Source organism: Lissotriton helveticus, chromosome 5_1 (genome assembly GCF_964261635.1).
Source record: "Lissotriton helveticus chromosome 5_1, aLisHel1.1, whole genome shotgun sequence".
Classification (NCBI taxonomy): Eukaryota; Metazoa; Chordata; class Amphibia; order Caudata; family Salamandridae; genus Lissotriton; species Lissotriton helveticus.
In genome coordinates, this window is record NC_136065.1 from 616531365 (window position 1) to 616545108 (window position 13744).

Consider the following 13744-nt stretch of genomic DNA (forward strand, 5'->3'; position numbering starts at 1 on the left):
CTGTTATTCCAACCCTCTTCTCTCAGTCATACCTCATCGCATGTTTTGCTTAAAATACTCCCTTCCTGGACTATGTTTGATTGGCTGTCTCTACTGACAGTCATTTTAGAGAACTATGAAGCTTCACCAAAAAGATGCATTGCTAATTTGTCCTATTTGTGCTGAAGCTGAAATATCTAAGGGATCTTCTGTTATTGAGTACAAAGCGAGAATGGGGGGAGTCTGGTATGCCCTGTACAGTTCTCTATCTGGTGATAAGCGTGGTTTGTATGCTACTAAAACTTCTCAATAAAACTGCATAAGAAATCAACTTAAGTTGCTACTCTTAAGCTTTAATGAATAGCTTGTGTAACATTGTAAATTAATGGCAAATTAATAAATTAAGAACAACAAACGGTACCTTTTCTGACATCAGTTGGCAAACACAATGCTTTATTCACCTATGATCAAGAAATGTAATTAGCATGAACACATTTTTTCATAGTATATATTCAAACCTTTTTTCCCTTATTTAATACATCAACATATATACTTTGGAAAACCACACCAATAGTCAAAATCTTAGTAAATTTGGAAAACCCACCACATACACATAGACAAACATTGTGAAAACAAATAGTGAATTTGACAGTTTGTAACACGTTTGCCAAATATTTAATAGTTTGTGGCAAATTAAAATGCTCCAGTTCACACTTTTTTACATATAGAGTGTCCTATTTATCTCAATTGTCCATACTCCTGCATTGAAGCTGCACAAGGTGTTGACGTGCCTTATTTCTTTAAACCCAAGACAGGCACCCGTATTCACAAACAGGTTGCCTGTATCCAATAGTCACTTCAACAACTCCCTAGTGCTAGATTGTTGATTTGTTTCGAGCCCACAATTTTGGGTTCTCCTCAGGGCCAAGAACTGGAAACAAATTTTGTGGCAAGTTGGAATTGCTTGTTCCTTCAATGTCTGGTTACTCCATTAAATAGATTTTTCCTAGTTTGGAGCCCCAAATTCCTTAGGTGTTACTCAGGCTTTACTAGTGGTCTTTTCACTTTTCTTTTATCGAAGACCTTACTGATAGGATTCTAATGCACCACTGGAGTCCCGGTCATTTCCTTCCCAACTTCCACTCTTAAGCTCCCGATTGTCGCGCTGGAGGGTGTTGTCAGCCTTCACTTTATTCAGCCATGTTGTCTTCCAAATAATTTTCTAGTTAGTTAAGCCCTTTCAGCATCTTTCAACTTGGAGATGTTCAGGACGGCAGTTTCATAGACTAACATCCACAAGCGTCGGAGAAAATGTCCGTGAAGCTCAGTTCTTATTTGCTTCTTTTTAAGTCGTAATCATTTTTCTACTTCATTTTGTTGTTTGGCAGAGGGACTTAATGTATCTGAAGTGAAGGGAAAGGGGGTAGAAATCAACTTTTAGGCATGGTCCTCAGTATATGATGATGTCTTATTTTCAGACATCTTTCAGTGGTCCTCCAATCCCCACCAGGGCCACTGATGACCAAATCTTGAAACTTCTGATTCTCAATAAAAATGCTTATGAAACAAACTTGAATTGTAATTCGTAAGCTTTAACGAATAGCATGTGTAGCATTGTAAAGTAATGGCAAATTAATAAATTAAGCATTTGTACCCTCTTTCAGTGGGACTCAAAGTTATATGTTGTAGAAAAGGGTTATAAAAGTTGATGAATGGCATGTGCAGTAGTGGTCACCCAGTGAGATTTAGATTTGATATGTTGGTTGTTTTCTCATTTTAGGCTGGTCTACCTGGATTCTATGATCCCTGTATAGGAGAAGAAAAAAGCTTGAAGGTGCTATATCAGTTCCGAGGAGTTTTACACCAGGTGCTGTCAGCTGACCTGGAGGCCCTTAGGATACCAAAGCAGTGTAAGTGTCTGACATCAGAGGCATTCCTTCCTTTTTCTAGACATGATTTTTATCATCTTGAGATCTACAATACTGTGCACTCGCTGATAAGATAGGAGGCTAGGGCAGTGGGTAAGCCTTGACAAGTGGTACTGAAACCACCTGCAATGGTATTCATCACAATACAATGTTATGTTATTGTTAAACTTACAAGGTCTTAATCCCGTGTGCGATTTGAGTACCCTGTACCTAAACTTCGTCACTGCCTAGTTGCATAATTGATTGATGTAGAATTTCTTCTTTTGTTTAATACATACTAAGGTCATTCTGTGTATTTCACAGTATATTTCTACGTCCGAATTGGAGCCATTGCATGCCATGGTGGTGGGGAAACAAAAGGTGATATGTTTGTGTACACTGGGATGCATGCAGGGGGGCACATGGTGTGCCCCCCTGTGTGCATGCACACCCAGTTCCAGAATGGCATGGACTTAACAGTCTATGCGGTGCAGGAACTTGCTTTGACGTTTTCTTTGCGGTGCCTTTTTTCAAAGGCACCACAGTGGGAACCCCAAAAGACCGCCTGCCAGACCAGGAGGAAACTCCTAATATGGCAGGCAGTCGGCGTTGGCGGTGCGGGACCAGGGTGCTGGTATGGCGGTCCGCATGGTCGTAACCAGCCCCTTAATCTCACCGTGCCAAAAAAGTATAGTGTAGTAATGTTATTTTGTAAAGCATTTTAATGCCATTAACCAGGTTCATTCTGTAAAAAAACTGCACAAATATGTAATCTATCATTTAAAAATCAGAAATACATTAGAAATAATAAAGTTAAAGTGAAGTTATGGTTAGGATTAATTATAATAGTTTAACAAACTTTTTTTTTAACTTTCCAATTCACTGAAACATTATTAAAGTACAGCTATGAGCAAAGATTAAAACCAACAATCCGCTGGAATTAGCAAGATATGGTTATATCTGTTACCCAGAATTCGAACAACAGCCATGTAGATCGTAAGTCACACACCAAATTATGTATTTATGGCCTCACCACACACACAGACACACATTCACAGACAAACACACACAGACACACATCCTTGTTGAGACTATGTGTGAACACCTGTTTTGTGGGGACTAACACTTCCCAATGTTTTAAAAATATACTAATACAGAAAAATGTTAAGAAAAAAATCATAATACTGGATCCTGCTTCAATTCTGCAAATATGTTATTTAACCACGCGGACAGAACTATCTTTGTGGGGACTTTAACGTGTATTACCATCCTTGTGGGCACTAACTTAATAATTATCATTTGTGATTGAATACATTCATAATCAAATGGCTAAATGTTATTTTTCAGTGCTGTACCTAAATTACATGATAGTTTAGTCAAATATGAATAGCTCATTGTGTCCTAGGACCAAATAGAGTATGGATTTTGATGATAACACATTTCTCAGCAGTAAACAATAACATATCAAGTGCATGGAAATATATTCACAGATATCTAGACTATTACTGAGTGCTCACAAACTTTAAGGACTATGAAAACAACACAGTTAAATTAATTTGGAGGCCGAAGATCCTGCAATGTGGTCTGGTGGCAAAACCCAGTTGCCATCTGACCACCTAGTTTTCTTTTATAAACTTCTCCATTTGGTATCATGTGCATATGGCTGTGCATTAATAGTTCCCAAAGATATGACACAAGATTATAGTAATGTTCTGGAGCTCATAGTGTGTGATGTCATATTCACTGCTTATATTGATACCAGTTCTCCACAGATATAGTGTTTAATTATAGTTACTTTCAAGTCCCCATAAACATAGTACGTGATTATATTTATGTTGAAGTCTCCACATAGCGCGTAATGATAGTTATGTTGAAGTCACATGGCAGTGTGTCACTAAAGGGATGCCCAGCTTGCCACACAGATAGTGTGTGATTATAGTTTTGTTCAAATCCTCCAAAGGATAGTGTCTGATTATAGTCATACCCATGTCTTCACAGATATTGTGTTTGGTGTTGGTGTATGATGGCAGTCATGCTGCAGTTCGTGCAGAAATAGAGGTATTAGAGTACTGCCCAGGTCCCACAAAGATAGTTTGTGATTATAGTTATGTTCAAAAGTTGGTATTTGAATGTTTATATGATTATATTGATACATAGTCCCCACAGAGACAGTGTGTGATTATAGTGATGGCCAGGTCCCCACAGAGATAGTGTGTGAGTATAGGTATGCCCAGGTCCCCACAAAGATAGTGTGTGAGTATATGGATGCCCAGGTCCCCCACAGAGATAGTGTGTGATTATAGAGATGCCAAGGTCACCATAGAGGTAGTGTGTGATCATAGTCATTCCCATGTCTCCACAGATATTTTGTTTGGTTTTTGTGTATGATGATAGTCATGCAGCTGTTCATGCAGAAATAGTGCTATTAGAGTAATACCCAGGTACCACAGAGATAGTTTGTGAGTATAGTTAAGTTCAAAGATAGTATTTGATTGACTATATGATTATATTGATGCCTAGGTCCCCACAGAGATTGTGTGGGATTATAGGTGTGCCCAGGTCCCCACAGAGATAGTGTGTGAGTATATGGATGCCCAGGTCCCCACAGCGATAGTGTGTGATTATAGGGATGCCCAAGTTCCCACAGAGATAGTGAGTGCGTATAAGCATGCCTAGGTCCCCACAGAGATAGTGTGTGAGTATAGGGATGTCCAGGTCCCCACACAGATAGTGTGTGATTATATTCAGATTCAAGTCCCCACATAGAGAGTATTATGATAGTGTTGTTCAAAGATTCATTCAGAAATAGTGTTATAACAGTATCCCCACAGATATAACATTTAATTGTAGTCACTCTCAAGTCCCCATAGACATAGTGGGTGATTATATTCATGTTCAAGTCCCCTCATAGATGGTGTGAGATTATTTATGTTCACTTCTCCGCAGAGATCGTATGTGATTACAGTCAAGTTCACATCCCCACATAGATAGTGTTATGATAGTAACGTTGTAGTTTCTAGAGACATGGTGGATTATAATTGTCATGCACAGGGCCCTACAGAGTAGTATGTGATTATAGTGCTGCCCAGGTGCCTGCACAGATAGTTTATTACATTCATGCTCAAGTGATGCAGGGATATTGTGTGATTATAGTGAATCCTAGTTCCCCAAAGCGATAGTGCGTAATAATATGGATGCCCACATGCCTGACAGAAAAAGTGATTGTAGACCTGTAGAGAAAGTGTGTGATAGCTGTCGCGTTCTAGTCCCTCCAGAGACGGTCTTTAATGATAGACAGGTTGATGGCCTGCAGAGATAGTATGTGATGACAGTCATAGTCAAGTCCACACAAAGAGAATGTATATTGATGCCCAGGTCCCCACATAGATAGTGTGTAATTATAGACTGTGGGAGAGCGGGACGGATAAATAGACGAGGAGACTGTTTGTAATGTGCCAGTCGGCGACTTTTATTTACTAATTCAAGTGTAGAACTGGAAGGCATTAATGTTTCCTCGATTTCCTTGTGATCAGTCTCTCTTTCAGGCGACACGTCTTCTTCGGAATTTCCCTCGAAAGACAGATCTTCTCCACAGTCAGGGTGTCTCCTACGGAGGCTCATGAGCATGAAAAGAAAAAGGAGCCATCAGTCCTTTTTGTAAATAAGACGCCCGCAGGATATGGCATTCCCGTCACCACACCCAATTCGGTGGTTCAATACGCTTCTGAATCCGTTCAGGGGTCACTAGTGAGGATAGGGGGGAATTCGGTGTCTAGGAAAAAGGGACGGGAAATGTGCACGATGGGTACCTAATGTCACACTATATATTAGTTTTAAAAAATTCAACAGTAGGGATCAATCTCCCGTGAGGACAGTAAAAAAGGGAAAGTGCACTCATGCCCGTATTTTTGCTATCAGCCTTTTCTTCTTCCCCCCCCCCTGTCACTCACCCCCCTCCCACCTCCCCTTTCCTGAGCCACTCACTGGCTCCGCCGCAACTCTCCTGAGTTGCGGCCGCTCTCGCCTCCTCCTGTGGGGACCACCAGTCTTCACACCACCTCTCGTCGTCTTCTTCGTCTTCTCTTGGTTCCTCGTCTCCTCTCGATTCCGCGTCCTTCGGCTTCACAGTCTCTTTGCTTGACAACTTCCTTCTTTCTCCGGCGTCTTAGCACCCGCTTTGCTGTGATTGGCGCTTTTTCTCTTCCGCCTCAGAACCGCTTCCAGGGTTACTCCCTCCTCCTTCCTCAGTGACGTCCCGAGAGGCTTGATCCTGTGTGGGCAGAATACGGAGGGGAGTGTTTACCTTCCTGAAGGGTGTCAACAGAGGCGGCTCTAGGCTAGTGGCGGCCCTGGGCAGGGAGCGTAGGTAGGGGGGCCCCGGAAGAGGGGGTCCGGGCGGAGCACGGGGGCCAGTGAAGAGGGGGAGGGGGTCAGGGTGTTTGGAAGTGGAACAGAGCCGGAGGCCGCCAAACCCTCCCAGGGGCCTCCACGCAAATATGTATCCATCCTCGGAGGATTTTTATGTTAAGGATATATATTGGCGTGGTGGCCCCTGGGGTTTGGTGGCCCTGTGCAGGTGCACAGCTTGCACATGCCTAAGGCCGCCCCTGGTGTCATGCGTAACATTTGAGTTCAGGTCCAAGCTCCTACAGGTAAGCGGTCTCCGTTAGGATTTAGGGGCCAGGGATGAGAGCCGCTTGGCGCCCCCTCACATAGACATACCCAGGTCCCCACAGAGATAGTGTGTAGTTGTAGAGATGTACAGTTCCCCACAGAGTTGGTTTATGATTATAGTGTTCCCACAGTATCTGCAGAAATAGTGTGTGATGATAGTCTTGTTCAATTCCCCACAAAGATAGTATTTGATTGATTATACTGATGCAGAGGACACCACAGAGATAGTGTGTAATTATAGTCATGTTCAAGTCCCCACAGAGGTAGTGTGTGAGCACAGTGATGTTCAAGTCCCCACAATGATAGTGTGTGATTATAGTCCTATTCAAGTCACCACAGTGATGTGTACGACTATAGTTATTTTAAAGACACAGAAGAAATAGATAGTATTAGTCTGGTGACTTAGTAAACTAATATATCCACGTAAGGGGTTTGTATTTGAACACACAATCACATTTGAATCCTGGTGTTCCACTCAGCCTTTCATTCTTCCATGGTTGATAAAATGAGCACCCTTGACTTGGGTAACAAAAAATCAATTGTTATTCAGCACCAAGATACCCCCAGGCATGCGCTTTATAAATATACATGAGATGATGTGATGTCATAATAGCGGTATTCAAGTCTCTGTGGGAGCTAGATTGGAATAATCCCACTGATTTTATAATCCCACTTTAAATGCAGCAATAACTGAATTGAAGTGTTCATCCACGAAGGTCTACACTTCCCTAGAAATCTAAGCATCTTAGTTCTCATTCTCTTTTCTAGTCACCACCTTATGAACTAGTCTCCATATGGAAGATAAAACAACATTTCTGATTGTAACAAACTCCCAGCACTGATTCTTTCTGACCCTGTTGGTATATTACATTGGAGAAATAGATTTAAGGACCGGCACATCTTTGTTATTTTGTGTCTAGAATTCAAGAGCATAATGGGCATCTCCTTTCAAAGCTTTTTCTCCCCTGAGTGTTTCTTCTACCTGCGCTTAGGACTCCTTCGAGCTACCTTGGCTCACACTTCATAAACTATTGTATGTACATACATAAACTTTATTCAACAAGGTTAAAACATTTGCTGTGTTTGGGAGCACAAGTTGTATAAGTGGAGCATACAGCTGGATTTCCAGAGTGAGACTGTCATTTTGGGCAAGAGCATAAAACAACCACATTGACATGGTATAGTATGACTGCCATTTAATGGGAAAAGAGACAAAATGAAAATATCCCCATGTAAAACATGGGGGTCTTTAATAAAGTTGAAAAATCTATTTGGGAGCCACATTTTATATTTGGGTGCAATACAGGAGTTCTTAAACACTGCCTTCTTCATGGAAAAAAGCACATCCCCAGAATTGCCCATGTTAACAACAAGAGTCTTCATTTGACAGTGTTGATGAGTCGAACAAATTGAGTCCCTAAACTGAGCTGGTATGCTCGATGTCTAAGAGGAGATAATTTCACTTTGTCTGACATACAGCTGTCTTTTTCATGTGAATAAACAACTCAAAATGTGCTCCCTTAATTATAGGAGTCTTCCACAATGTTAACATAAATATATTTGAGGAGTCCAAATGTTATATGTTGGTGTATTTTGGGCATACAACTAGGCTTCCTCAAAGGGGATAGTGAATCCTCTGTTCAGGAACAGAGAAAGGCAAACAGACGTTTTTGTGGGAAATGAAACCATAAAACCATAAAACGTGGCCCTGTTAAAGAGTCCTTCACGAAACTGAAATGGAAATAGTCCAACCTGAACCGCCAAGCTAGGTCCTCCCTGAACCAGAACACAAGCAACCCAGGGCCACTTTCACTCTTGTTATGAGCTCATTAGATACTAAAGCATTTCATGGTTTTTCCCTCTGAATCATATGATTTTGATAAAAAAATATCCAGTGCTTAAGAGCATCTTTCACTAACTTTCATGGGCAACTCTCCCATAAATGTACTGATTGTTCCGTGGTGTGGTGGGTAATGGGCTGAGGGCAGGGTGGTGTGTTTGTGTGCTTGAGTGATGCACCAGACCATAGAATAATGGTGGTAGTTCACGGTGTATTGTAGGAAGCCATGCTAGCCATTGCAGAATGAAAATAATGTTTGTTATACTATGGGCATCCGTTGTGCCACTTAACAACAAAAGGGGCAACAGGGGTTTACAACAATCCATGAAACAAGAGATACATTAGAGCACACAGAGGGATATATACCACCTGCAACATACCATAAGCTGGTACTTGCCATCTTCTGATACGTCAGGTGATGGAGGGATGGTACTTAAGACCCAGAAGACTTCTTTACCAACTCTTCAGAAACAGCAAGGCGGATCCATACCCTCCTCCAGAGCTGAAGGAAGAGCCTTGGCCTTTGCCATGCATCAGGAGTGTGAATTACCTAACAACTATGAGGAGCAGCCTCGGATTTCCCATCTGTTGTGAACAAAGAAAGTGAGACTTAGAACCTGCTATAAAATTAAAAAAATGGGATTCAGAGCAGTAATTGATTTGGAGCAGGTTTTCTTACCGCCTGCAATGTATGAAAAGGGCACAGGGTACCAGCGGACAGGAACAACGCCATTCTTTTTGGGTGATGGTGTGCAGATGTTTTTGCCTGTGACAGGACTCTCTCACAGGGGCCACTCTAACACTCTGTGATGATGCCTCAGGATTTGATTTTTTAAATGTCTATTAATTAACAATTAACAGTGTGTGGGAGGTACTTTGTCAAATATATAGGTTGGTTGGATTGAGGACAGTATTTTTCTATGTACAAGCACTATGTTGACACGCCACTGCTATAAGTTCATACAATGCTAAATTAACGTTAGTAACATGTATGGAATACAATGTTTATGGAAATGATCAAAAAAAGTTAGAAAAAAAGTATAGAGTCAGTCAGCACAGGTGAAATTGGATGATGAAGCATTGGGGTGTGCTCAGCTGTTGTATAATTCTAAGGGTGTGTATGAAAATTGCGTTTATGCTCCATTGTAATATCTTATTGGAGTTGATTTGTGATGTCATAATGCCAACTGCCAGAGCCAGCAACCAAATTGAAAGATAGGTCACGGAGCAGCACGAAAGCTGCAGTTTAAACCAAGAAAACGAGAACTGCCTTTTCATTCTTATGTTCTAATTTTCTAGAATGATCTGCGATCTGCAGGCAGGAGAAATTTACGGCAATATCTTTATTTTTTTCTGCATTTTTCGTTACAGTAATGAAATTATTTCTCCTAATTTTAGCATTCATTCTGAGCTGCAGCTTCTTTTAACTCTTATGTACATTAAACAAATATATATTTTTAAATAAATTACGAACTCCTTTTTTTTTTTTTTTTAATTGACACTACGTATCATGCTTTTATTTTTCATGTCCACAAACACACTATCTCTTTTACATTAAGGAGAAAGACCACAAGAGAGGTGGACTGGCTATGTATTATAAGGAATAAAATACCCACTGCCCCACTCTACAAGGACTTTGGCACCTCAGTGTTCCGTGACCTTATGAACTCGGCCTTCATCCTCATTTGTCTCTATTGCAATAAAACTTCTCTGTGACTTGTAGTATCCTTATAATGTACAATATGGACATTGTATCCCATAACTAAATCCGGCAGTTAATACAGCACATTCTGCTGAATGGAAAGTGCTCAGAGTGAGAGATAATTGAGAGTGAAATGGCTTTAAGGTAGTTCTCTTAATTCTGATCATGTGCTTTGTTTACAATTCGGACGGCTGTTTCACACTGCTGATGACTCTCTAACTCTTTCCGTGCTGATGACGGAACCGCTCCGTCATCAGCCGCGGTGGCGCTGTGCTGATGACGGAGCGGTTCCGTCATGGCCCGCCCGACGCGCCTGCGCGGCGCTGATTTTGTGCCTGCGTGGCGCGTTCTATTAATCGGGCGGGGCCATGACGGAACCGCTCCGTCATGAGCACAGCTCAACCGCGGCTGGTGACGGAGCGGTTCCAGCATGGGCGCGCCGCACGGCCCCCCCACCCCCGCCCCCTTAGCGCTGCGGCGGAATAGTCGCCGCAGCGATGTGGCTAATGTATTCGTTGATGTGGGCTTCCCTCTAAAACACACTTAAACGTCAAAGCATGCAAAAGCCAGTTAACTAATAGTTCTAAAATGAGAGCCGATTTTATTCCAGACTGGATGGAGAGAGCTTGCCTCCATTGTGAAGCTCCTTGGTCTGAGAGGCTGCCCTGAGAGTTTAGCATCTTGTGTTTAGTATACCGAGATTAAGAACTTAAAGTGGTAACATAATTGGTTTGTAGTAAGAGAAAGGTTAAACATATACTGTACATAGCATATGACCATAATGTAAGTGTGTTTCAACACAAGAAGCCGGTGCAAACGTATTAAAATCGGGGGAAATGTGATTTTCACCGCAAAAGCTGACCCCACCTGCTGTCCAGCTGTGTTAAATATTCAGACCTTGGCATGGTATAAAGGGCTCCAAAGAAAGAAGGAACAAGCAGTTCTTTAACAGCTGAAACCAGAGGTGGTTATTTGAGATAATAAAATAGCTTTTTCAGTGTTGTGATTGAAAAACTAGGATGTTTGCTCTCTGGAACCAAGTAGTGATTTGCATTGATATTGGCACACAAGCACCACCATGGCTGGGGAGTGTGGAGTTAGTGAAGTTGGGGTTTATCTTACATTTTGGATATTTCCTATACTGAAATACGTACTGGAATCAAGAAATAATGATCAGTCTCGCCTCAAAGTGCCCTCTCCCTCATACAAGTGGTTTAAGCGCTTCGATAACAGCGTTTCAAAGTAAGAAATTACAAATAGTTTTGTAACTGTGAATTTAGTTAAACTCATGAAACGACAATATGGCATATCTAAGCGCGTCATAAAATAGAAGGCTCAAAAAGTTAAATAAAGCTATTTATTTGACTTTATTTGCAATCAGTTTAAACTATAAGCTTGATAGATATAGCCCAAAGAAAAAAACCAGTGTACTAAAATTAGTACGCAGCTAAAATTGTGTTATCGAGAAAGATAAAAGATCAATTCTAATTGGACTTTATAAATGTAAAATGTGAAGATAAGTAATTAAGAAAGATTTTATGAATTTGCATATGAGTTGTATTGAGAAAAGTCTTTCTGAGGCTAATTGGTTTCATGTTGTGCCATGATTCTCTGTTCTTGCGACCTTACTGTTCTTTGAGCTAAGCTTATCCATGCATTGTTATACACTTGTAATTGACACTTTGAAAACTGCATTCCCATATTAGGAGCCATGATATATAAATGAATTCTCTGAACTTTTGTCTTCCTCAGCTCACAAGATTGACGCCGATTGTTAATATCCGCCAGAAGTTAATGAGTTAATGAGCCCGAACCAACGGAGGATGCACTCTTCCCAAGATTTTCCATGTTTTAAGAGAAACTCAAGAAATCCAAAAGATGTTTTTATTTTTTATTATATAGAGTGTGGTCACAGACCAATTAAGTGGACTGTATACGAATCCTGCTGCTACAGGTAGTAAATCTGGCAATAGTGCACTGTACCGGTGTGTGGTGAGGGAAGGAAGTTCACATTTTAGAACTGCTCCATTTGCCTTTTTTTGGCAAAAGCGTATTCTAATGTTAAACTAATTAGTATTTATACACCGCAGTTGTTCCTGTGGGTGTTTTGCTGTGGGTGTTGAAGCCCATACTTCTTTGTAGTCTAGCCCAGTGCGCCTACAAACTTTAAGCCATGTTGGCATTTGGAAACTGAACAGAGGTGACTGCATGAACTGCCCTTCTCAAGGTCTCTTGTGACTGCATCCACTGGAAACAAACACTGGACTGGAAATGTTCCACTCTCAAGTGCAAATGTAAACAGGTTCTGCGACATGTAGCTGAATGGATAATATTACAAGTTGGCCTCCACCTCACCCCATCATCATCAAAAGTCTTTGTGAAAACATTGTCAAATCTGTCCAAAGGCCATGGCCGTTCACATAGATGGATCTTTTATGTCAAGCAAAATTAAATGTTTTTACTGTGTTTTCACTGAATAGTTCTGCACATTTCTGAAGCTTGTGATTGAATGGGAGGATTACCTTTACCCAACCCATCTGCTTCCCTTCCAAATACCACAAATCTAGGAAGTTAAGTAGTAGTTCCCAGCACTGTGTTTTCTTTTTAGATCGGTCTTAATATCCACCGTTATACTGTTCACAGTGTTGACGGCTTAGGAGATTTTGATCCACGTGGTGAATGATTTGGTTTCTATTTATACACAGATTGTAATTTAGAAGTTGTCTTCATCCTGGAATGTATGTTTCTTATGGTTTGTAGTCCTCAAACATCTTTTTTATGTATTCAGTTTACATTGTGCTGTACGCGCCCTAGAAGAAGTTAATTGAGCCAACCCTAATATGGATATCAAGTAATTAGCCCAATGTGTTTCTGACTGAACTCTACCTATTGCCTTTCAGAAGCTGTCCACCTAAAATATCTGTTAACCAAATGCAAGCATGGTATTGATCAGTCTGCCTGGAAAAATAAAAATGTGAATTGCCTTCAAAGTGATCCACTGAGCCTGCATGATTTTATTGATTGTTCATATGTTGATAGTCCAGTAGATAACCTGAGTCAATGCTGATCCTTATTGAACTAACGTGTTAAGCAGAACAATTCAGTATACAGTGATGACTTACTCATTGCCTGTCCCATTTCTCCCAGCTGGCCACTGCACAGGATTATTACTTTTCAATTGACCTTGAGAAATTGGTAACAAAGTGGAGAGACAAATGAGACATCTAGCAGCAATCTAACATTAAAAGTTGGACCCAGTCACCAAACCACTTTTTTACCCTGTAATAACCTATAAATCCTTTTAAAGTCTGGTTCTAGAAAATATATTTGTCATAGCTATGCCTTTGTGTGCGTTTCACAAAAGTTTATCACTAAATCATTGTAAGCAGGTTATGCTAAACTGTCCAGTCCTGGTTTCCTGGACTAAGAACATAAATAGCACACTAAAAGCTAGATGTACGAAGTCTTTTTGAGGTCGCAAACAACCCGATTCACAGAATCGGGATGTTTTCAAACACAAAAAGGCATTCCAAATGAACAAAGCCCACATTGCTATTCAGTAACTTGTTACCCAATCGCAATTTGGGTTTGCGAATCCGTATTTGGAAGGGGCATATTTAGGGTGTCGCAAGGGGGTATTCA

General features: G+C 40.9%; 1 protein-coding gene across 1 annotated transcript in view; it reads left to right on the forward strand.

Moving 5' to 3' along the window:
• Nucleotides 1–13096, forward strand: part of DNAJC11 (DnaJ heat shock protein family (Hsp40) member C11) — a 536755-nt gene extending 523659 nt beyond the window's left edge. Inside the window, exons 15-16 of the mRNA XM_078642976.1 lie at nucleotides 1760–1889; nucleotides 11855–13096. Of these exons, the coding sequence (XP_078499102.1) occupies nucleotides 1760–1889; nucleotides 11855–11880 (156 nt within the window). The 3' untranslated portion in view covers nucleotides 11881–13096. The remainder of the gene's footprint in view (nucleotides 1–1759; nucleotides 1890–11854) is intronic.
• Nucleotides 13097–13744: the final 648 nt, after the last annotated feature.